The sequence below is a fragment of the Natator depressus genome, chromosome 1, assembly GCF_965152275.1.
Source record: "Natator depressus isolate rNatDep1 chromosome 1, rNatDep2.hap1, whole genome shotgun sequence".
In the NCBI taxonomy this organism is placed as follows: Eukaryota; Metazoa; Chordata; order Testudines; family Cheloniidae; genus Natator; species Natator depressus.
Window position 1 is genome coordinate 149,700,395 of NC_134234.1, and position 26,738 is coordinate 149,727,132.

General features: G+C 41.4%; 1 protein-coding gene across 1 annotated transcript in view; it reads right to left on the minus strand.

Annotated features, from left to right (window-relative positions):
• Positions 1–26,738, minus strand: part of SRPX (sushi repeat containing protein X-linked) — a 68,975-nt gene that overhangs the window by 13,529 nt on the left and 28,708 nt on the right. Inside the window, 3 exon segments of the mRNA XM_074946268.1 lie at positions 7,049–7,225; positions 8,087–8,278; positions 13,071–13,130. Of these exon segments, the coding sequence (XP_074802369.1) occupies positions 7,049–7,225; positions 8,087–8,278; positions 13,071–13,130 (429 nt within the window).

Sequence of the window (26,738 nt, forward strand, 5' to 3'; positions counted from 1 at the left end):
TTACAACTGGGGCTGACTCTACAGAAATACAATTAAATAAAATAATAAACTAATTATGCTTCAGCCCCAAATTCACTTTCTGCCAGCACTGGTGAGAGCAAAATCTTCCTTCTAGAAAATGAACAGGAAAGTGCTGCAAACACACTCAAAGTGAAGCTTTATTGGGAAAAGAAAAGGAGGACTTGTGGCACCTTAGAGACTAACAAATTTATTTGAGCATAAGCTTTCGTGAGCTACAGCTCCCTTCATCGGATGCATTCAGTGGAAAATACAGTGGGGAGATTTATATACACAGAGAACATGAAACAATGGGTGTTACCATACACACTGTAACCAGAGATCACTCTGTTACAGTGCGTATGGTAACACCCATTGTTTCATGTTCTCTGTGTATATAAATCTCCCCACTGTATTTTCCACTGAATGCATCTGATGAAGGGAGCTGTAGCTCATGAAACCTTATGCTCAAATAAATTTGTTAAAGGTGCCACAAGTATTCCTGTTCTTTTTGCGAATACAGACTAACACAGCTGCTACTCTGAAACCTGTCTTTATTAAGAAGACACCAACACATTTGTGAACAACAGTTTTCATTATTTGCTCCAGCTCTAGTCACAAAACTTGCTAGAGCTTCCTTTGACTTTGAATAGTTATTTATGCCATTGAATTTGATACCAATCCACCTCTCTGCACTCCAATCACACAGCACACTCGCCTTTGTCCTGTTACTCACGTTTTCTCTTTCCTTCAGCTCTCTTCATTGCCACTTCAAAATTCTTACCATTCCCTTCAACCTTCTCACCTGACTGCGCCTCCTCTCTTGTCACCTCTCTAAGTGTTGATTTCATTCAGCTTCTCAAATTCTTCTCACTGCAATTCATTCATCTGCTGTAGTCTCTAAATAAGAAGTGTTTTCACACTTCCACTCCTCCTCTAGGGGATGCTTTAGGGCAATACTTTCCTGTTCGTTCCCCCTCACTTTTCTTGTTCACTCCATCATTTTAAATCTGCCCTGCATGTTGAATATGAAAGCCTAGCCACACAGAAGCCAATGGGAGTTTTGCTCTGTTCCATCCTTAGGGCAATGACATTCCCTACCCATCTCCTTTAATGACGGCTAATGTTGCATTTGTACTGGGACTACTAATAGTGACGTTTTAGTTGTTTTTTGTCTTTCTGGGGCTGGTTACTGCGTTTCCTTTGTAGCCGCTTACCAGGATTAAAGGCATTATATAACTAAATAAGATATCATGTAAATGATGGGAGAAGGAGCAGGACAGTGTTTAGGATACTCATGTTTTAAGTATCCAATTAATCAGGAAGAAGATTCCATCACTAAGCAGCAGAGGACACTGGCTTGAATGAACAAGCATGAACTTTCACTTTATTAAGACAACAAAACTAAGTTACTCTAGGAACTGCATTACTAGGCACTTGTAGGTTAGTATGCACTTCTAGTTGGACCTGAAATCACCAGAAAGGATATTGTCTGTAGCTACTTCAATTGCCTTTAAACATTTACACACACACACACACAAAACCACCATATCACACCAAACAAACCTCAAAACAATCTACCTGAATACAACAGAGCACTCCAACTTTGCCTACTGAGGCCACACTTACAGACTGCCAGGGCCTGAAGGCCACATATAGGACCTGATCTAGCAGAGTTCTTAAGGGTCGGCTTGAAGTTATGCACATGCTCAAGTGCTTTGCTCTCTTGTTTTTATTTGCACTAGGACCAGGTGGTGCAAATTGCCATCACCCTCTTATTTAACAGGAGAATGCCATGTGCAGAGATTACAGGGCCTAGTATCTAATGCTCTGTGTTGAATCAAGCAGCTCCAGGATTTACTCCACTCTCCCAATACCCTAGTATACCAGTTACATCCAACCTGCAATTACATATCATAGGATATTAAAGAGGCACAATGGCATAGGATAAAATAGATTTTCAGTCATCCTTTGAATCTCTTTGCTGATATGGCATATGAACTGGTTTATTTAAACCATTTATTAGGTATTTCTGACATTAAGGTTATTTAGTAAGTGGATTGATCTTGTTTGGAAGGTTCATATCCTGGTGGGGAGGGAGGCAGGCATTTAATGAAAAATTTGGAGCTGCTCAACCATGATTTTCCTCAGCTACTTTCTCATACTTTATTAGTGCTTCTTTGGCTACTATGTTGTAGTAGCAATGATACTTGACTCCGCCTATGGAAATCATCTTGCTTTAATGACGGCTCCAGAACAAAAGGTCAGTAATATTCTACTGAATAAATGTGGCTTGTTGATCTCAGCGGAAAAGGGATGAGGACGAGTTTTCAAAGAGCCTGTGGCTTTCTGAACTCCCACACTTCGGACATGGGCCACCTCACACATTAAAAAAGGTTTGTTGACCACTTGTTTCTTTGGCTTGTTAAAGGTTTGAATTTATTTGTTTTTGAGAGCGTGGGGGAGGCGAGGCAAGGCAAGGCTAGGGAAGGAAGGGATAGTAGAGAATACAAAGTCCTAATACTCATCTGAGTATCAGTATGTGATGGATAAAGATTTGATGCCAAATAAACACTATTACTGACTGTAGATGTGATTAAAGATTGCTGTAGTTAATTCAAAATACTTATTCCATGTAAAAAGCATGTAAGAATGCAAGGCCAATTTCAGACTCTCTCAGTCAGAAGGGTTACTTAATTGTTGGTCTTAACATTTCTATAGGATGTAACATAAAGGATGTAGTAGAATGGTGAAGGCTATTTACCACAACATCTGTTATACAGCTGGCTGAAAAATAAGAATTTTCAAAGTTTTGAGGTATTTCCATTTCCCAGGGACTGAAGTGGACTAATTTCCCCACAATTTGATAATGTTTTCTATACAAAGTGGTTACCGCCACTCCCTCCCCCCCCCCGAAAAACCTGGTTTTGATTGAACAAAAGGTTTCAAGGAACTCAAGCATTGTGAGAAAAAATTCATTTAGAAAGAAGTCACATTTCATTTAAAAAAAAAAAAAATTTGGGGGGCAGGATTTCAACCAGCTCTAGCCCAGAGCTGGCAAATGTGCCCAGCCCTAACCCTATCCTGTTACCTCTTCCCAGTCCTGACCCTCACCCTAGCTTGAGACCTAGTAACCAATCCTAACACTAGCACAGAGCTATCATCCAGTCCTAATGGTAACTGGGCCCAAAAGCTGGTCCTAAACCTAGCCCCAAAACATCCAAGATTCCCAATCCTAAATTTGGCCCATGGCTACTCCCTGTCTGCAAGCCTACCCCCAGCTTTACACCAGCCACCAGCCCCAAACATGAGCCCTCCTAGGAAGTACAACTGGTTGAGCAACTGGGGGGGAGGAAGGGTGTTTTGGGGAAAAAATGTTTTTCTCCCCACTTCTCAGGTCGGAAAAGGACACATATTTTGTCCCTTGTAATTCTTTCTGAAATTTTTTAATCAACATTATTTTCTAAACCGAACTTTTCTTAACATTGTTACCAAAATTTGCTGCATTTTGGTAACTATTTTGATAATGATTCCAATAAAACTTTTACTTATTCATTTTGATAAAAATGTTGCAAACATACATTTTGTGAAAAACAAAAACATTCCAAAAAAGTCAAGAGTTTTTCATGGAAGTTTCATTAGTGAGAGAGAACATTTTCAACTAAAAACTTTTCACTCATTAGACTTCCAACTGCTCCAACCCTTTGTTATTGGCACAAAGAGAGGAAGCTGTAGGCGCACAGAAGTTGGGTTTTTAAGGTTTATTTTCTAGTGCAAAATGAGCTGCTTCATCATCAAGAATCATCAGAACATATGTAACCCACACACCTCCTCGGTGTGGTGTTCTGTCCCATCTAGTGGCACCGAGACCACTTAAAGAGACAGAAGAGGGATAAATTGAGTCTGCTCTACAGCCTTAGCTAATAGCCATTAGCTTTTAGCTCCTGCAGTAGAGGCTCATTACTAACCTCCAGAGGTCCCAGGTTCGATCCCACTCGCTGACGACTGGGGTCTGTCAGTGTTACACATACAATGGGCCAAACTCTATCCTCAGTTACACCTTTGCAATTTTGAGCCAGGGAGTAGAGTAAGGACCAGAACAAAATTTTAACAGAAGAACAAAAATCAATACATACTGACAAGTACGAGAAGGCCAACATTTTCAAACATGGGTGTCTATATTTAAGCTTCCCAATTCATATTTAGTGGCCTGATTTTCAGAGTGGCTGTGCCCCAACACACCCCATTGACTTCAGTGGGGTTTGTGGGTACTCAGTATCTCTGAAAATCAGAGCATTTCAGAATACAGATTTAGAAACCTAACTAGGTTCAAAAATATTGGCATGTGTGTTTAAAAAGAGTCAGAAAAATATAACCACCACCTGAGATTTAAAAGTCTTGTTTTGCTAATTGTTGATCTGTGTCTGGTGCTACTTTTAAATGTTAGTTATTTTATTTTAAATATGATGGCAGGGTTACAGCTTGTTTGCTAGGGTGGAATAGACTAAACCTGACCTTTTGTTCTTTCTCAAGATTACTGCTGAACATGCATGTGGCTTTGGATAAATGAACCCCTTGCAGTCTGCAGACTAATTCTCACCCAAATGTAAATCCTATTTTGCTTTTTAAGTGTTGAATAAACAAATACATGGGCCAATCAGTGCAGCCCATCTCACTAAATATGAAATTAGCCTCATGACTTCTGTATGTAGCTGCATTTTTAATATTGTACCTACAAGCTCTATATGATTGCTGTTGCCAAGATTCAGTTACAGTTGCATTGAGCTGGATAAATTTAAACAGTGAAGCTACAGTAACAAAGGGTGGAGCTAAACCTGACCTTTTGCAAAAACACCATTAATTCAGGTTTTTAAACATTTTTTGCATAGCATGGACCACATCTTAGTAGCAAGAGGTTCCCATGGACACCTCCCTTCCCATTCAAAGAGGGGTGGATCCCACCTCCTGTCCCATTCATGATCGCTTAATGCCCCAAGGGCACCTATAGGAATTGCCTTCATGAAAAAGTAACACATAAAATGTCTCCCTTTGGTCTTCATTTCCTCTCTCCCTCTCACTTGTTCTAATTCTCTCAGCTGGAAACAAGGAAGAGAGACAGAACCGTGGGACCAGCCAGCTTTCTGCAGGCCACCAGCAAGTTCTTCACAGACCACAGTTTGGGAACATCTTTTCTGCACCGCCCTTTCTCAGAGGCCCTGACCACTGCTCACTCCATCCCCCTTCTGTCTGTTGCTTGCTCTCCCAAACCCTCACTCACTTTCACCAGGCTGGGGCAGGGGGTTGGGGTGCAGGAGGGGGTGAGGGCTCTGGCTGGGAGTGCGGGCTCTGGGGTGAGGCCAGGGATGAGGGGCTTGGGGTGCGGGAGAGGGCTCCGGGCTGGGGTTGAAGTGCAAGGGGGTATGGCCTCTGGGCTGGGGCTGCAGGCTCCAGGTGGGGCCAGAAATTAGGGGTTCAGGGTGCAGGAGAGGGCTCTGGGCTAGAGTAGGAGTGCGGGGGAGATGACTCCAGGGTGGGGCCAGGGATGAGGGGTTTGGGGTACAGGAGGGGACTCTGGGCTGGGGCAGGGGATTGGGGTGCCGTGGTTGAGGACTCTGGTTGGGGGTGCAGGCTCTTGGCTGGGGCTGAGGGGTTCAGGGTGCAGGAGCACACTCAGGGCTGGGGCTGGGGGTACAGGAGAAGGTACGGGGTCCCAGTGGTGCTTACTGTAGCTACTACATAGGCACAAGGGCAGCCAGGAAGGCTCTGTGCGCTGCCCTCGCGCCCGCAGGCGCCGCCACTGCAGCTCCCATAGGTCATGGTTCCCAGCTAATGGAAGCTACTTAGCTGGCACTTGGGGTGCTTCCGGGAGCTGCTCAGAGCTAGGGCAGGCAGGGAGCCTGCCTTAGCCCGGGGCCCCTGCTGCAACCACTGACCGGACTTTTAATGGCCTGATTGGTGGTGTTGACCGGAGCTGCCAGGGTCCCTTTTTGACCGGGTGTTCCCATTGAAAACCGGACGCCTGGCAACCCTAACTTCATTAATAAGCACTTCACTAACCGGCACACTCCACAATTTGCACCCAAAACACGGGGGTGGAGGGTGTCTCTCTCTACTCTACAGCAACGTGCTGTATTTTGGACTTAACTATGGCACTGTCTTACAGAATTACTATAGAATACATTCACATGCTGTGAAGTTATAAATATTGATCGTCTGCATTTGTTAAAGGAACATTTCCAGTACACTGCTACACTGTCATTTGCAATGAGATGCCCAGGTCAGCAGTGCAAACTGGTGAGGTCATAGAAAAGATGATGACATTTCACCCTTCCCCTACCACACATAAAACCAACCCTGCAAAAGAGCCAGACTTGAATTTGCACATAAAACACAAGACAAGACAAACCACAAACTTAGTCTGAGGATAGACAGGCAGGAGCATGTATACAATTGCAAGACAGAAAGTAACCGAAAAACTGAACGAAACCCTGCGAATGTAAAAGCCACAGCAGGGAGACTCCCATGTCGCTTCACCCGCTAACCTAGACTGAGCCACAGGCATCCTGAGGAAAACCATAGTGTCACACACACATCATTAAAAACACAAATATTGCTCCAGCCATGAAATCAAACTGTTGGTGGCCAATTCAAGTGGCTACAGACCTGCACATCTGGGTGACTGAAATTATGCACACATAATTACACATAATTACATCAGGCTTCATAGACGTTAAGATCAGAAGGGGCTATTATGAGCATAGCACAGGCTATAGAACCTTACCCCGTAATTTCTTCATCAAGCCCTTAACTTCTGTCTGTGCTACAACAAGTATTTTAGAAAGAGATCCTGTCCTGATTTAAAGTGATGGAGAATCCATTATACCCCTAGGCATGTTGTTCCAATGCTTCTCTAAAAGACACTGTGTTTGTTTTCTCACTGACATGGATGCAGGAGCCATGTTTCCGATACATTTAAAATATTTTGGCATTAACAGGCTACAAAAGCTTTACATCTAGGCTCCTTAGGAAGTGCAAACCTCATCTTACTTACCAACACAGGAGGCTGGTCTGCCACTCCAAACTTTGTTGTCCATACATGTTACTGTCCGGTCTCCTTTTAGCTGGTATCCTGGGGAACAGTAATACTCACACCTGGAGTTAAAGTATGCACCATCTATGCACTTGAACCCTCCATTAGTTGGCATGGACAGCGTTGGGCACCGTATTTCTGTAAAAGAAAACAAATGTATCCAGGATCTTCTGTTTGCCATTCTAGAGGAGTGGAGGGTGAAACAGATGTGCAGTACTGCATGTGAACAAAACATGGTTAGGAATTTTTCAGTCAGAGCATGTGAAACTGCTCATATGATTTTCCGTCCTCAAACAGACTTCAAATTTTGCTATCATACAGCTCAGTTAGCCCAATGGAATGAAATTATTTTAAGGAAAGACCAGCCGCCCACTCCCTTCTTCTGTCAAAATGTTTTCTCTCACAAACCAATGGTGGGCCCATTCAACCTAGTGACATTCAAATTTTGCAAAATGACACACAATTAACAGTGCAGCTAGAATTAACTATCCGCAGTATTTTAATATGTTTGTAAAGGGGAACTCTTATAACCCCTCAGTTTCAGAAAGATTTCTACAGACTCAAAGCCTACCTATTCCATGAAGCATTCCTGCCTTTAATGCCTCTCTCCACTCTGTGTTTTCACTCCTCTACATTGCACCTGCCATGATTTGAACCTGCAAGCTCCTCTGCATTCAGCTAATTGACACAGTCCACCTATCATACAGCACCATGTACATCACAGGGGCTATGTAAATAATGTCTGAAATAGGTGCAACTAAGTTAGCTATGGCTTCACAAAGACATATTTATTTTTAAATTCAAAATATGAATGAAAGCCCAAAGATAAACAGAGTAAACTCTAAGAGCAGCTCCTGTCAGTTAAGTTTCTCCCCATCCCAGCACTTACATTAAATATAAAAGCTACTCACATAGACATTAGATATAAAACAGAGATGAGTTTATCACACAAACAGCGATACATGTGCACACATGCACACACAGTTATGATCTACTCACGTTTACACAAAACCTTCCCAGACCAGCGCTTGTTTGACTGACAAATAAGCTGTTGAGGACCATGCAGTTCATAGCCTTTCTGACAACGAATATCACATCTCGTCCCCAAGACATTTTTGTAATATTCTCCTTGAGGTGTTCTGCAATATGCATTACCATGTTTCACCTTCATGGGAGAACACCAAGGTGTTTCTGGCAAAGAAAATGGAAAAACAAACACAGAACACACACATTTTACAAAAGACTAATTGGCTTAAGTCACAATTGCAAAGTCATTTTGTTTCTTCAATGTTGTAGAGAGAGTTTATTAAAAAGGAAAATGTAAAAAAGCAGACACAGAGATGTAATTTCCTGGCCTGATCCCGCAAGGTGCTAAAGATATCACAGCACCAGGTCTTTAAAGGTGAGCTGTTCCTGCCTGTTACAAATTAATGAGAGTTTCTATTAAATTGGGTGTCTAAATGTCATGCTGGTGGAATAAGTGTGCCACCATGTGGACAGTTTGCTGATCATCATTGTATTTATGTTTTAATACCCCACAGAGGATGCATTTACCTTCCCTTTGGTAACAGAAGCTGGCAATTTAAATGCAAGTTCAATGCCAATGAAGCTTTATCTTTATCTGTGGCATAATTTTAATTTTCCTTATTCTTATCTTAACACCCTTTCATTTGAAACTTCCTTCAGGGCCATCAGATACACGCATACCAGGGCACCATAGAAACAGACATGGCCACTGGTGAATTTCATGAAGGCTCAAGCTCCCTTTTATTAAGGGCATTATTATTTACGTCATATTACAGAAATGTCAAGTTTGGTTGTTTGGACACAAGAATGACAGAGACCCCAGGCATATGTGTGGGTGTTTCACTTATGCTGAATGAATTTCCAGTTTCCATCTCAGGTGTCAGACTGAGCCAAAACTCACCAGCATACCAGGATAGCACTTCTCTGATGGCCCCATTAGTTCCACAATATTTAAGATATCACTTTAAATATGCTTATTTTCTCATCCTGATTATGAAGAAAACCTTCTAAATGTGAATGGGTGCAGTGTTGTCTTTCTTACTAGATCTGTCTGTCTAGGTCTGACAAACTGAAACAAAAGCTTTTAGAGAGTTAAGAACTAGCTTCATTCATCCTGAGTGGGTGTTAACTCAGAGTCTCCAAGTACAATGTATGCACTCAGGCACCGGATTTGAATGTCAGCCAGTATATGGATGTCCTATGTGTTTCAAGGTGTGCTTATATTAACTGATGAACGTATACTCAGTCTTGCGTTATTTCTTATGTCTAGCACAAGTGTACATACACACACACAAACGGGAAATGGACCCACGCCACAAAGTTCATATCCAGATCTTAAACTGTTCCAAAATCTGAAGAGTTTGGATCTGGGGTTTTGGTTTAGGCTCATCTTTAAAATATGATAGCACACACTGGTTCTGAAATGTGGCACTCGTCCACCAGCAATTCTATACAATCATTCAGGAAAGAAAAAATACTTTGCCTAAATTCAATTTAGGAATGGAGGTGCAGAGATCCCATCAGAAAGGCACCAAGCTGATGAGGAACAGGGTTGAAGGTCCAAGCAGCCAATGATGCTGGGCCGCTCTGAGTTGTGCTGGGGATTGGGGCCAGATCAGAGGAAACACAAAGATGTCTGAGAGTCACCTTTTCCCCAGCCCCAACCCATTCCAGCACTTTGCACACAAATGGAGGAACACAGAAAACTGGCCTGAAGTATGTGATTCATCTTCCTCTAAAGCATCCAGTATAGGTTAGACATGAAATTCAATGGATCACAGGGAGTGTCAAATCAGAGCAGAACTGGCATTTGGCCACAATACTGGGATTAATATCCATACTGAATTATTGCAGAAATAAAGGGGGGGGTCTTTAATGACTATAGGTGGTCAAGACTATAAAGATACATATTCAAGAGAAATCCTCCATCAGCAAAGCTTCCATTAATACCATGCTGGGGCACTGGTTCAGTATGCACACTGGGGTGTGTCAGCTACAAACCTTTCCTAGGAAGCCAAAACTACTTTTTGGGGGTGGGGGGTGGGGGTGGGGCAACAAGTGAGTTTTCTGAGGCGGGTCTTCTATCCAAGTAATACCTAAGGTGACTCTGCTTAATTCTGGGATTTGACAAGGACACCACTTAAGGAGGTAAGAGTGTAGGCCAAAAGGAAGACAAGCACTGAAATGTCACACAGCATGCAACATTCAGAAGGTATATAATGAGCCTTTATGGGATCTGGGAGTGTTTCCAGAACCTCATGCCTAAACAGTGGCAAAACCACAAGAGTCATCTAAAAGTTGCCTTTCACAAATGGAATCAGTTTCACAGATATTTATTATTGGCTCTGTTGATTAATTTCATCTCCACATTTCAAATGTCTTTCCTCATATTTGGGATTAGTCCCATGAACATATTTAATGTGCTCTTATTTCATCTACCATACATGTTGTATTTTTTATTCAGTGTATAATTCCTCTACATAAAAATGGTGAGATATTTTAACATCTCCCTCAATGGACATTTAAATTTCCACATAAATTCTACTGTGCTGTTACTAGAACCACAGAAACAGCATTGGACAGGGGAAATGGAGAGCCTGAGAATGGAAAAGCGTGTGACTGCCAGGGTTCTAGTTTATTTCACAAAAAGCATTTTAAAGTAGCACAGCCTGTTTCTGAAGCTGTTTAACTCAGTGACATACTTATGTTCTCTTACAGAACTGCAACATCCACATGGCTATTTTTAGTGCACTTGCTGGAGTTGTACTCACACATACCTGTCTACTCAGGCTGGGAGGCCCACTTCCAGCTGCAGTGTAGAGGTACGCTTAAGGGCCTGGATCAAAGTGGCTTTTGTGCTGTGGTGAACAAAGAAGTAATGCACTCTGGGGCTTTTTTCTTCTCATGGGAACCCCAGGTAGAGCAGGCATCTTACATGTCAGTTAGGGAAGAAGCATTCTTCTTGACAGCAGCATTTTCCAAAGTGTCTGTCAGCACTGCCCAAATGCTGGCTTTGGATCAGTGTTCCTATAAGCTCAGCATGCAAAACGCAGAGGGTTTTTTTTAATACAATGGGGCTTATTGGTTGATTAGGCATTTGAACAGAGGGGTCACCAGGGAGGAAGGGAACTCTTAGCTAAGTTGTTGGGAAGGAACTCCATAGATGTTTCCTTGGAAGTCTGAGTTGGTTGAAAGACATCCAGATGAGCACGGAAGGTTTGGCATGTGGCCAACCCCTGGCAAACAAACTATAGGGTTTAATTTGCAAATAGCGTTGCGAACTGAAAATCTGCTGGGTTTACATAGCTCTGCTTAAGATGCACATACACACCATGCCATGCTAGGCATGTACTAATGTACATTTTTCAAAAGGCATGCATAATGGTTAGTATATTTGATACTCTGAAATTTTTACAAGGAGAGATGGTCCATAACCAAAACCCTGGATATGAACACCCTCACATTTTGGTGAACTTCTGATCCAACCTTAGCAACTCAGGTCCATATCTGGGTTTTTTTGAGTTGTTGTTGGGATTTTTTTTGGTTTTTTTTTGTTTTTAAGTGACCTGCTTGTCAACTCAAATAAATGCAAGCAAGTTAATACAACTTAGGTCTTCTCAGCTTCATGCCTTTGATTTTTGGATCTGAGTTGTCTAATCTGTTACTAAAGCTCACATTAGAGCTTCCAAATTCAATACAGTTTTTAATATTTGTGTGAATAAAGCACTGTGTTTCACATACCACTGTGACATCCTTGCAGCCATTGAAAGAATTTGTTTTTGATCGCTTTTATAAAAGACAGTTCCTAGACAGAGTCTACATTTTCACCACTAATCCACAGTCCAGCTGGCATTAATTTATCTTTAGTGAATCATTTGAATTCTTTGTTTAAGTATCCACAGAGGATTAAATGTTAAAGATAAAGAACAACACATTTACCATATAAAGCTATGGGCAAATACATTTTTTCTGATTATACTTTTAAAGCAGAATTTTCGCACTGGGATACACTTTGGTGGGGGAGCAAAATAAATATTTATAAAAACGTAAGACAGACAGTATTTTGTACCTTCTCCTTTGGTATTCATAAGTAGCTGATAGATTTGCATGCATATCCTTGTGTAAAAATCCTGTTTTATTCTCTGTCTAGTACCAACATTAAGCAAAGCTACATTAATACCCAATATTTCTATGTTACCACAACAATGGAATACACTGTCTTCTTGTATGTCCACAGACTAGTTTGCTGAAGCAAAACCTCAGTAAATGACTTTTTTGGGGTGAGGGGAGGGCAGGGGGCTGTGTGTGGAACCAGATTCTTCAAGAAATAGGCACATATTTCACAGACTCACCAGTGATTTTGCTATCAGATCCCATTGGTCAGGAAACTTGTTTGGAATAGGGAAGAAAATCTGAATCTGATTTCTATACTTGCAGAATTCAATTATCTCATTAATGTGCCAGCATATTTTGTTTAATGTCTTGTATGTTCATTGGCAAACACATTTTACTCTTCATTCCAGGTTGCAAGATGAACCTGAAATGTCAAGGACTATATTAAGAAGCTTATAAAAATCAAGCTCTCTTTCATGGGCTTCCATACCTTACCATCAATAGGTCCAGATTCTGAACAGGATTATCATTGATGGCTTTGGCTATGAGGTATGAAAGAGGCAGAAGACAGCTTATTTTTAATATTCATGAGCTAGCAGCTTGACCTTTCAAGGGTGAAGGCAATAAAACCCAGCAATTTACTCAAGTAAGCTAAACAATGCACAGTGCTTGTTCCATTTTCCATTGTTTAGAAAAATAAAAAAAGGAAAAGCTTATCTTGTCTGAAAAATCTGAATGCAAACAAGGAGCTGGATCGCTCTAAGACTTTATGATGCAGGAAGGAAAGAGAGAAGATCTCCCAGCAACCAGCTGATTTTCTTTAGCACAGAAGCAAAGCATTCACCTTTATATCTATTGCGTGCATACACATCTTCGTCATCTTCTACGGGTGAATATCCTGATCCTACAATACAAAATGACAAGAAAAACTGCAGCAAGAAAGGAAATATAATTTTAAAAGAACAAGAAAAGCTCTTGCAGAGACGTGCAAGTGAGATTAGGATGCAACAACCTAAGCAAGGCTGACAGCATAAGCTTCCATGATGATTAGATTTATAGTGGAACCAGTTTATAGTGAATTTGGATAGGGTGAATCTCTGTTTATAATTGAATAGAATGAAAACCTCAGATTGTTATTATGCAACATGTATTGCAAAATGCAAATCACAATTTCTCTCAGCAGGAACTTCCAGCGAATGTGAAGTTATTTGAGTGGGGGAGTCGGACGACGGAGTGATTTCACTGTAAGATGGTTCCATAGTATAAGTGGCTGTTAACAGCCATCATGCCAACCAGCTGTAGTAAAACTGCCAAACAGCTGCAGTAAATGTGTGTGACTGAAGAACAACCATGGTTTACAGCACAACTTATATAAGTGAAAGGCTGGTTACATTCCCTGCAAACATAGTTCTGCCCAATCAAAAGGTTGTTTTGTTTTTGTTTTAAGTCTTCCATGGTCATTCAAGCTAAAGAAATGACAGGTTGGCTTTCTTTGAAGGATCTGGACAATTGCTGTAGGCTAGCAGGGTGGGTAAGAATTGCAGAGATACTTATCACCATAGACAGTGTGTCTGAACACTTCCCATATATTTAAAAATAGAAACAACAACTACTCTCTTTCCATTCTAGCCTCCAGGAGAAACAGCTTTGTTACTGTGTAGTTTTTGTTTTCATGTCTGCACCGCCTGTCTCCCCCATGATCTGAGCCCAATTCGCTGCTCCTTTATGTCTGCAGTTTTGTCCTTCCCATTTATGCCATTGCTACTAGTAACTCCCCAGAAAGCACGCCTGCTCTGCTCTGCCAGCATGGCCTCCCATCTCCATCCTGCAAAACTACATGAAGCAGCTTAATCAGCATGTTGAAAGCCATCGATTTGAAAAGCGTGGCGAACACAGAACCTAGAAGGAATTTGCACTAGGTTCTCTGCTCTGCTTTACTGATGTTCCATAGAAAACCTGCAACAGGCCACAAACTCCACATAGGAGAAATCCAGCCCTCACTTCCACAGCTGAGCTGGAAGTGGACTTGGCAGCGGGTTCCATTGTTAAAGGGTCCATACCCTTCGTGCAGCACAGAGTTCAGCTATGAGGGGGGCATATGGGAAGGCAGGCACTGTGCAGATCCTCTGATCTTACCCCTTAAAATAGAACTGTGATAGAGGTGCCTAGGGCTCTTCACCCACTGGAGTAGAGTAACATACAATAGAGTCATTTTGATAGCCCCTCCATGGGCTATGGGGGAGAGAAAAGGACGCCTGAACCCAATTCAACTACTCACTCCTGGCATTGGGGGGAGAATTGGCCCGAAGTGAACCCTTTAAGCCTCTGTGCTTGAAAATCAAGATAGCCCTAAAATAAACCTACCCAAGGATTAAAAAAAAAAAAAAAGTCACAATTAATCGCAGTTTTAATCACACTGTTAAACAATAACAGAATACCAATTTAAATTTATTATAAATATTTTTGGATGTTTTTCTACATTTTCAAATATATTGATTTCAATTACAACACAATGCAAAGTGCACAGTGCTCACTTTATATTGTTATTTTTTATTACAAATATTTTCACTGTAAAAACGATTTTTAAAAGTGTAATCTATAAGTCAAAGCATGAAGGGGTATATGAATGTTTAGCATATCTGGCACGTAAATACCTTGCAACATTGGCTCCAACACTGCCATGAGAACGCCTGTTCTCACTTTCACGTGACATCGTAAATAAGAAGCGGGCAGCATTATCTCCCATAAATGTAAACAAACTTGTTTGTCTGAGTGATTGGCTGAACGAGAAGTACGACTGAGTGGACTTGTAGACTCAAATTTTGATATTGTTTTGTTTTTGAGTGCAGTTATGCGAAAAAAAGTTCCACATTTGTAAATTGCACTTTCACGATAGAGATTGCACTACAGTACTTGTATGAGGTGAACGGAAAAATACTATTTTCTGTTTCTTTTTCACAATGCAAATATTAGTAATCAAAATAATATAAAGTGAGCACTGTACACTTTGTGTTCTGCGTTGCAACTGAAATCAATATATTTGAAAATGTAGAAAAACATTCACAAATATTTATAATAAATTTAAATTGGTATTCTATTATTGTTTAACAGTACAATTAAATCTGCAATTAATCGTGATTTTTTCTAATCTAGTTAATTTATTTTGCATTAATCACTTGGGTTAACTGCGATTAATTGACAACCCTAGTTTATTTTGATTTATAAGAACAGTAGCAAAAAGTGCAATTTAATTTTGGCCTGATCCAATGCCCACTAAAATCAATTCAATGGGAGTGTCCAGTGGGCTTTAGATCAGGCCCCTGAAGCAAATGTCAATCAAATGTCTTTTCTTACTCATATTTTTGTACAGCACAGACTTCCTAGCCCTTGCATTTGTTACTTAGTTTACATTTAATGAAAAACTGCTGAGGCCTGTATAAATATTGCATTGTAACAGCCTTCCAGTATACCATATTGAATTTAGTAGCATTTCAAATCACATTGTGTAATATCAAGTCCAAGCTGCAGTCTCAAAGCACCACATGAAGATATTGATATTTTAATGATCATTGTCTATTCCAGCAAAATTAGGAGATTCTTGGTTGAATAATTTGAGACAGTTTTTAATCAAACATTATGGATAAAAGTTTTTAAAGTGTCTAGGTGACTTAGGAGCCTACATCCCATTTAAAGTCAATGGAATCTAGGTTCCTAAGTGCCTGATCATTTTGGAAATTGGGATATAAGCACTTCTGAACAAACTTTCCATACACTTAACACATTTTTGAAATCTTAGGTTAATCATGCTAAATCTGAACTACTCATCTGAGATTTTCTGCTTTGTGTGTTGGATGGAATAAAAAAAAAAACCCAAAACCAAAACCAAATAGAAGTAAACAATTTTATTCAGCATCCCTCAATAGCATCCATCTGCTCATTTTCTTATTAAAAATGGAAGACAGCAATCACATCTCCCGTTTTCATTATGTGCTGATTGTGCTTGTAGTAGTAATGCTGATCTTTGTCGTCATTGTTTTAGTCAGGAAATGGATTATGGGAATCCCAAAGGTGAATGTAAAACTGTTGACCTTGCTTTACTTGTAGAGTGTGTCATTTATGCTTTTTTTGTGACATCTATTTGCACAAAGAAAAATGGCAAACATTGGACTTCAACACAGATGTGTTATACCAGCAAAGGTATAGACTCCAAGTGAAGTCAATGGAAGTTTTGCCACTGACCTGTATAGGTGCAGGATCAAACCCTAAGGTGCAAATCCAGAGCCCACCCCAGCTAGCTAGGTTGGGTGCGTGCTGGCTAAAATGATGGCAAGGAACCCTTCAATGGCATGTACATGGAGGGAGAAGGATGGTACATCTGGGCAGTAGGAAATTTCCTTCAATTTCCCTATGTCCCATCTTCTCTCATGCCCTCTATGCTGTTCTCTCTACTTCTAGCCTTTCCTTTTTCCTTAGTGGAACCATAAGGAAGAGTGGGCTGGATTTACCCCTAAAATAAGTAGCCATATCATAACTGAACCAGGACTGTCCATTTGCTTTAGGAGATAGCATACTAGAAAAGCTAGCATGATTCAGTGGATGGCATATGGACTTGTGAGTCAGGAGTCCCGCGTTCCATTCCCAGTTGTGCCACTCACTGACTATATGACACTGGAAAAGCCACTTCACTTCTGCCTTAGTTTCCCCATCTATAAAATGAGAAATATGTTTCTATATCTCACAGGAGTGCTGAGAAGGTTTATTACTTAATGTTTGTTCATTGTTTGGCTATAAAGTGCTAAATAATGTTATTACAGCACTAATAAACATGGATATTTTAGAAGGAAGGGGCAGCACAATGCTATGTTAAAAATACATTGATGGCATGCTTTATATTTTGGTGGTGTCTTACAAAAACTGGCTGCAGCTCTCAAATTCCAGCTGATTACAGGCAAAAGCCACAACATGAAACTATACAATTTTAACAAAAACCATCATCAAGATTAATCCATGGAATCTGATGATCATAGGATTAGCTTTAGGAAAAAATGACTTCTGTGTTCACAGAATAATCTCCATGTTTAATATTTGAGGAGGAGAGCCTACAGTTTTATATAATTTTATTAGAGCATAACATTTAAATAGATTTAAATTCAGGCCAACAGAAAATGATTGGTAATGACTGCCCCCCAACAATCCGTAATTGATAAAGAAACACAGAGAAGCATTTGGCAAAACATTTCAAAAGGAACTGAAACAATAAATTGGACCAATATTTTGATACAGTACAATCCTCAAACATACCGACCCCATTATTAAGGACAAGGAATAAATGATATAGGATCAGTTCATGAAACAATTATACCTTTGTGTGTAAGTTGTCAAGCCTAAGTAAACGAGGCACTTAAAAACTACAATATTTACCCAAGTGTGGAAAAACGTCCTTAAAGCATTTTAAATACATTTTGTGAAACTTTTGCTATACAAACTGCCAAATACACTTAAAATGTTCTAATTGTGACGCTGTCCAGGGATCAGCAGTTAGGCCCTGACCCAGCACACTATGTTGGCTCCAGTTCATCAAAGCACTTAAGCAAGTGCTTCATTTTAAGTATGTGAGGTCTTCAGTGGGACTACTCACAGTTAAGTACTTTGCTGAACAGGGATGGAGTCACACATCTGGTAAAATGTTCTGCTGAACAGGGGCCTATGCACATGATTAATCCTATTGACATCAGATGGAGCATATGAACAGTCTCACTGACTTCAGTGGCACTTCTCACATGCTTTGTTGGGTTGGGGCCTTACTGAAGTAACTGACAAAGTAAGGTAGAAATTAGGAGATTGTGACCACATTGCTGAACCAGTAGGCAATACAATAAAGGGCTCACATTCACAAACAGTGCACAATATATAAATTGGACAATTTATTTATAAACAAAGTACCATGCCAAAACATGCAGAGATGCAGGTAACACCACATTCTTCGTATTACTTCTCCAGAACCATTTAATTATCCCCACATACGTGTCATACCCTTCATCTATTACCTGCTAGTGAGGTACGCAAGAATTTATGGTGTGTGTGTGGAAAAGCCACAGCCAGTCCGCAAATGTGAGTAGCCAGACAGGATCTTCCTAAGAGATTGTCTGGTTCTTGGCAGAATGAAGAGGAAGGATGTCAGATTTCAGAGGACATTTCAAGAGGACTTTCCTGTCCCTCAGTTTGTTTAGAAATTCATCTTTTCTGCTATGAGATTCCCTTGCGCATGGCAGACCACCGAGCCGATACCGAGCTTCTTGCTGGGGGCCATCAGCCCCATGCACAACCACAACCACATGTGGTGACCAGCAAACCTCTCTGTTGGATAGGTAGCACATAGCAGAAGTTTTCAAATATTATAGGGAACCAAGCTTCAAGGGGGGAGGAGGAAGGAATGACACTGTGCCCTGTCTCTTGGAATTAGAGGAGAGATTCTTAACCATTTTGATCACAAAATGTAGGAGAGCACTCATTACCACTTGAAACACTCTTATTTTTGGCTAAGAGGAGAATTTTCTCATTGGAGCTCTTCAATTCAGCCTGGCTGGCAAGCAGCAAGACAAGAATTAAAATAATTACTAATGTAACCCTTCTGCCGGTCACAGTTGGCAGCAACAAGGCCCGGGTTTAGTATCTAGGGGTTCTGTTTCAACAACACAATGCAAAACCGGCTCAAGCCCCCACCCAGTAACCTAGGACAATTACATACTACCCCCCTGGGCGCCTCTAAGAGGCAATACTTCCCCTCTCGCAAGCACAGAGTCTGAGTGCAGCAAAAGCCTTTTAATAAAGGAGGGAAACAATGCGGCATTATGTTGCGGAAACACCAAAAACAGGATTCATAACACCAACCATGAGCAAAAGACCCACCCCAAGTAAGTTTGGCAGTGTCCTTTTCCCCTCAGGGTCTTAAGTCCAGCAACCCAATAGTCACCCCGCCACAGTTTCTGTCCTTGGTCAGTGCAGCCCCCCAGAGTTCAGAAGTTCATCTGTGGAGTATACCTCCCAGCCTGGGTGGAAGTGAAGGGAGATATGGGGTCATGCTCCACTGCTCGGGTCAACGGCCGAGTGCCATGCCTCTCCATGGGGTTCTGCTGCAGTCTTCACCGCCAGCCGCGCCTCTCCACCAGCCACCCTGCTACCCACTCTACTCCACTCTCCGCTAGCTGCCCCGCTGTCTGCTCCTTTCCAACAGCCGCCCTGCTATTCACTCCGCTCTGCTCTCCACGCCTCTCCGGTAGCCGTCCTGCTGTCTGCTCCTCTCTACCAGCTGCCCGGCTAACCGCTCCACTCTCCACGCTAGCCATCCTGCTGTCCGCTCACCAACTTGTCTTCAGCTCTCAGTAACTTCAGCTCCCCACAGCTCTCAGTAACTTCAGCTCTTCAGTGATTTCAGCTCTCAGTGATTTTTAGCTGGTAGCAGGGGGAGCCTCAGTGCTGACGCACCACTAGTCCAAAGTAGGTCTAATGCTTAGACCTAGGTATCAGTGATTTCAGCTCTGCAGCATGTAACAAGACTCCTAATGGAGCCAAAATTAGCTCTGTTATTACACCTGGGGGAGGGGGGTTGGTCAAAATTTAAGGCCCCTGCCCCCATTACCAGGTATACATACCTGTCCCCAGCCTCTCTCAATTCACTGGGTTTTGGAACCTATGTCCCTTGCCTAGTGAGTGCTACTTAGTTGAGGGCGAGTCCCTCTGTCATAAAATGCCACGTACAGTTCTACTGTCCTTGATTCACATAACTAGGATAACAACCCTCTATTACTCCTGCCCCAACAACAGAGAGACTGGGGATCCCACAGCAGCCAAAGTGACCATTTGGGCAAGCAGTCCACCATGCAAGGCAGGGTGGGTGTGCCCATGCAAATTAGAGTGCCCATGCAAATGAGATCAGCCCCTGAAGTCCTTTTCCACAGCTTACCACCAGATGTCAGGGTAGAGCTCATTCTGACTCTGCTTACATTAACAATGGGCAAATGCTCAACATAAACAATACAAGTTTTAAACATTAAATAGGTAGCGTGGGTTAAATATCAAACATGGAACATTATGCTGGAAACACTTATGCATGTGAGTAACTTTACGTACAAGGGTTTCTAATAAAAATCCAATGGACTACTCACATGCATAATGGGACTGCAAGCAGGCAGTGTTCAATCCCATTACCGGATATGCTTTAGACATGCAAGTGGTTTCATATGGGTGAACCCCTGAACTATGTGGAATCCCAGTAACGGAATGAGGGACTGCATGGTGCCAAGGTCCATCTGCGTAGATCTCTTTGGGGCAGGGACTGTGTCGTTCTCTGTACATCAATAGCGTCTAGCACATTACAGTAGAACCTCAGAGTTACAAACACCAGAATTACGAACTGACCTGAGTACACAATATAACATGCAATTCTATTAACATTAGAATAAATAATAATGTATAGCCAGGAAAGGAGGTGTCGTGGGGAAGGGCCACAGAGCTATTTTCATTCTGACTGACATGGGAGGGAATCTCCTAGCACCACTTCTGTGTTGTGTCAGATTAAGAGCCCACAACTAAAATAACCTACATATATTACTTGAAACAAATCACAAGTTTCTACAATTTGTTGCCATTAGACAATGTTAGCCTTGGCACCAAAACATCAAAACAAGACTACACCACTTAAAAGTATCCCCAAACATAGTTACAAGCTAAAATAGAATGTAAAGACTTTATTCTGAGAGGCAGTATTCTATTCATTAGCTTGGCACTAGGGACAGTGACAAACTTCAACCGTTCAAATCTATTGTAATTATATAGCTACAGAATAATATTTTAAGGCTCGGGTGTGCTCCCAAGTGCTATTTTTGCCACATAACCTGGACATCTGACTTCAAGGTTTTCTCTTCCCCTCATTCTTTTGTTTAGAGTTTGCCATGTTGTGTGAAGATTACATAAAATTACAGAACATACTGTAAAATCAACAGCCAAAACCAATGTGCCAGTTGCAGCTTTATGTTCTACTGAAGTTTACAGTCTTAAATATAGTACCAATTTACTTAAATACATCCTTCTGAGAGGATCAGTTCATTTCACATTTTGAAACATTGTTGGGCTTGAAATTAAAAGGAAAAAAAAAAGGCAGTTCGAAAGCCAGATTCTAATTTCAGATGTGTATCATATCTCAGAGGAACTGAAACAACAACAAAGATCTGCTGATAACATCCTTGCACATACACACCCTAAGAATTAAGGGTTTGCAAAACAAGACCGAATGTCGCCTACTCTAGTCTCCTGACTCTAGCCTTAGCAATACCTGATCCTTCCAAAGAAAGGTGTGAATCATCCCATACCCCTTTATTTACCAATCCAATTGTGTAAAGCTGTACCATAGGGAAGAGTTTTGAAATACCTTCCCAACCCCAACAGATGATCAGTTTATACCCTTAAGCACAAGAAAAAGAAAGGACTGATCTGTTTTCTCATCAATTTTTAATACCTCTATCTAATCCCCTCTAACTCTTCTCTTTTCCCACGGTAGAATTTTATGTTCTACAGTAACACAAACCATGCAAAGAGTATGAATGGAGAAGCTAACCTGTTGCATCTAAGTCTACAGAACCTCTTCCAGGAAGGCAGAAAGAGCTAAAGCCTGAGACCCAGAAAATCGGACAGGGAGATATTAGGGAGGGAGGAAAGACAGGGAGCAAGAAGGGTCACCATCTTTGCAGGAGAAGGCAGCACCTGTTGTGAATATAGGTTTTCATACATTTATATGACAGTATCAGAAATACACACACTTCTTTTTTATTCATAGAGCACTATGGCCCCAATTCTGAAAAGCACTTATTTGAAGTAAATGGAATTTAAGCATGTGCTTAATGTTACGCACTCCTCTAAGAGGACACAGCACTTCACAAAATACACTGAAAGGTAAAATACAATTTGGCAGTAGAGGAATGAGTAGCGAGGAAAGATTTAACTACTTTCTTCACATCTAGCTTAATCTTTGATGGAGTCACACAAATTAAGGAAAGCAAGTCTGAATCTGTTAGGTAATTGTGTTGTTTTGATTTACTCAGATTCATTCAGGGCTTGAATTGGGGAGGGGGAATAAAAGTTGTGATGGGGGGGAAAAGATTCCTTTTAGGGAATATCTTTAACCCATGATTTGCAACATAACTGAAATTGCATGTTACATTGTGTACTCAGTTTGTATACAATAGCTCTGATGGGCCCAATTCATATTTGAAATTACAATACATTTTTTTAAAGTATCAGCTGAGCCACAGAAATCAATTCACAGGACTTTTTTTTTTTTAAACCAAAGTGTTGATTAAACATTTTCATTAATATAAATTGCAATTTTATAAACGGGATGAAAATAACTTAACATATTCTCATCCTGATTCACCTTCAAACCCTATAGTAACTCTTGATGATAAATATTAAATCTGACCTCCGTATGAGGTGCAATAACTGGCTACACTGCAGGCTACTACTTGAGAAAGGTCAAGACAACAGTCCTGAGCATGTATGCAGGGGAACGGAGTGCAAAAAAGAACAGGGAAGCTGCGGAGTTTTTTATTAAACCAGAGTTCCATTGGACTGGGATGTGCTGCATATCAAGTGTATCATAGTGTGTTCAGAAATCAGAACTGTGACACTGTGCACCCCACATTCACCACAGTAATATGATTATGGTATGATTATAGGTTTCAGAGTAGCAGCCATGTTAGTCTGTATCCGCAAAAAGAAAAGGAGTCCTTGTGGCACCTTAGAGACTAACAAATTTATTTGAGCATAAGCTTTCGTGAGCTACAGCTCACTTCATCGGATGCATTCAGTGGAAAATACAGTGGGGAGATTTATATACATAGAGAACAAGAAACAATGGGTGTTACCATACACACTGTAACGAGAGTGATCAGGTAAGGTGAGCTATTACCAGCAGGAGAGTGGGGGCAGAGGGGAACCTTTTGTTGTGATAATCAAAGTGGGCCATTTCCAGCAGTTGACAAGAACGTGTGAGGAACAGTAGGGGAGGGGGAAACAAACATGGGGAAATAGTTTTACTTTGTGTAATGACACATCCACTCCCAGTCTTTATTCAAGCCTAAGTTAATTGTATCCAGTTTGCAAATTAATTCCAATTCAGCAGTCTCTCATTGGAGTTTGGGTTTGAAGTTTTTTTTGTTGAAGAATTGCCACTTTTAGGTTTGTAATCGAGTGACCAAAGAGACTGAAGTGTTCTCCAACTGGTTTTTGAATGTTATAATTCTGGACGTCTGATTTGTGTCCATTTATTCTTTTATGTAGAGACTGTCCAGTTTGGCCAATGTACATGGCAGAGGGGCATTGCTGGCACATGATGGCATATATCACATTGGTAGATGTGCAGGTGAACGAGCCGCTGATGTGATTAGGTCCTATGATGGTGTCCCCTGAATAGATATGTGGACACAGTTGGCAACGGGCTTTGTTGCAAGGATAGGTTCCTGGGTTAGTGGTTTTGTTATCTGGTGTGTGGTTGCTGGTGAGTATTTGCTTCAGGTTGGGGGGCTGTCTGTAAGCAAGGACTGGCCTGTCTCCCAAGATCTGTGAGAGTGATGGATCGTCCTTCAGGATAGGTTGTAGATCCTTGATGATGCGTTGGAGAGGTTTTAGTTGGGGGCTGAAGGTGATGGCTAGTGGCGTTCTGTTATTTTCTTTCTTGGGCCTCTCCTGTAGGTAACTTCTAGGTACCCTTCTGGCTTTGTCCATCTGTTTCTTCACTTCAGTAGGTGGGTATTCTGGTTGTAAGAACGCTTGATAGAGATCTTGTAGGTGTTTGTCTCTGTCTGAGGGGTTGGAGCAAATGCAGTTGTACCGTAGAGCCTGGCTGTAGACAATGGATCGTGTGGTGTGGTCAGGGTGAAAGCTGGAGGCATGTAGGTAGGCATAGCGGTCAGTAAGTTTCCGGTATAGGGCGGTGTTTATGTGACCATCGCTTATTAGCACCGTAGTGTCCAGGAAGTGAATCTTTTGTGTGGACTGGTCCAGGCTGAGGGTGATGGTGGGATGGAAATTGTTGAAATCATGTTGGAATTCTTCAAGGGCTTCTTTTCCATGGGGGTCCAGATAATGAAGATGTCATCAATGTAGCACAAGTAGACTAGGGGCATTAGGGGACAAGAGCTGAGGAAGCGTTGTTCTAAGTCAGCCATAAAAACGTTGGTATACTGTGGGGCCATGCGGGTACCCATAGCAGTGCCGCTGATTTGAAGGTATACATTGTCCCCAAATGTAAAATAGTTATGGGTAAGGACAAAGTCACAAAGTTCTGCCACCAGGTTTGCCGTGACATTATCGGGGATACTGTTCCTGACGGCTTGTAGTCCATCTTTGTGTGGAATGTTGGTGTAGAGGGCTTCTACATCCATAGTGGCTAGGATGGTGTTTTCAGGAAGATCACCGATGGATTGTAGTTTCCTCAGGAAGTCAGGGGTGTCTCAAAGATAGCTGGGAGTGCTGGTAGCATAGGGCCCCGAGGAGGGAGTCTACATAGCCAGGCAATCCTGCTGTCAGGGTGCCAATGCCTGAGATGATGGGGTGTCCAAGATTTCCAGGTTTATGGATCTTGGGTAGCAGACAGAATACCCCTGGTTGGGGTTCTAGGGGTGTGTCTGAGGAGATTTTTTCTTGTTCTTTTTCAGGGCATATTGTACAAAGATATTTCTGATTCAAATCTTATCTAGTACATTAGGCTTAGATTGCGTTTTTGTTTAATTTCCTGGCTAACCTGCTTTGAGCTGTTTGCTATCACTTATAATCACTTAAAATCTAACTTTGTGTAGTTAATAAACTTGTTTTATCTTAACCAGTGCGTTTCTGAGTGAAGTGCTCAGCTAGCAAAGGCTTGGTGCATATCTTTCCCACATCGAGGGGGGAGCAAACCATATTAATGAGCTTGCACTGTACAGATCCCTATGCAGTACAAGATGGTATAATTCTGGGTTTATACTCCAGCAGGAGTGTAAGGCTGGGGAGCTGGGAAATTGGCTGGTGCTCCATTGTGGGTCCATAAATGGCTTAGGTAAAGCACTCCAGTAAATCAGTTGGGTGTGTGGTGCCACCTGTTGTCATGTTGGGTGCTAACAGGGCCTGGAGAGGCTGGCTGTGTATCATCAGCAGAGCAGTGTGAGAAACCCCATCCCAGCTGAATGGTTAGGGGGAACAGTAGTTCCAATGGCTTCCAGACTGCACCCCGGAGGGTACAACCCATCACAAGAACCCAGTTCATACATATGGCATGGCTTAACTTTTTTCCAATTAGTGCATGCTCAGCTTGGAAGCTCAGACACCTAACTTTCAGAAACCTCTAGGGCTGTCCTTATCTTACATAAATACTCATGTGGAAAACAAAGATATCAATTCTCCTGTCCCCCTCTACCTCAAGCAATATGCCAGAAGTTTCCCTCTGCTGCTTGCAGGTGCAGGTTATTTCAGGCACAGAAGAGAATTCCTCATGAGGAAAATCCCTGAGGGCTGTATGTAAATTTGATTACCATCAGGGTATTCCTTAAGATGCACACACAATATTTTAAATCACAGGTTTTAACTTGCATTCAAGTTTGACAGATATCATGAGTCATAAAAATACAATGTCTTTAGAATACCATGCAATTAATAACTTCAAAAGAGATCAGGGTTGATTGATAAATTTATGTTCCAGCAGTAGTATGCTTAGACACATTAGACTATCATTCTTATCAGTTTACACAGGAACTGTGAATTAGAGGAATAAAATTTGGGACTCAGAGCTCAGGTTCTCTCCAGAAAGATATTGACACCTGCCCCCTGGGTAATCTAATGGGGTCATAAAGAAATTCTGCAACTGATTTCGGCCAGTGGAGATATGAATTGAGGGCAGAAATGATTACCACTTCACCAGCGCTCATGAAAACTGGTTATGAAAATAACCATTTCATTTACTGATAAATAATTCAATCTCAGCTCCGGTTATTCAGACAGAATGTCCCTGGCCGTCCAACTACCCCTCCTGTGATTGCCTACTGGAGATTTAATACAACAACAACAACAAAAAGTTGCCTTTCACCATGAAGAATAAAATCTTGCATGGGTAGCTTTATTTTCATGAACATGTTCAGGTAAGACTTTTCAGAATAATTTATTGTAAATTGACAAATAAAACAGTGTTGTAAATTTCCCAGAAGAAGGTCACCCTGATACGACTGTACCTCAGAAGATTCAAAGTAGACCAGTCTTCTTTCAGGTAAAAATTGGTTTTTAAGTCCTCTAAACAACCTGCCACTTTAACACAAAGAACATTTTCCCCCTCCCCCCAAAAATGAGTGGAAATGTGACTTTAATATGCATGTAGGCTTTTAGGGAACAAATCATGTAATAAACTGTCGTGTATTTTGTATGCAAATTCCCCACAGCCCCCCAAAAAGATACATAATGTGATTAATTATTTTTAGTCTCATGAGACTGT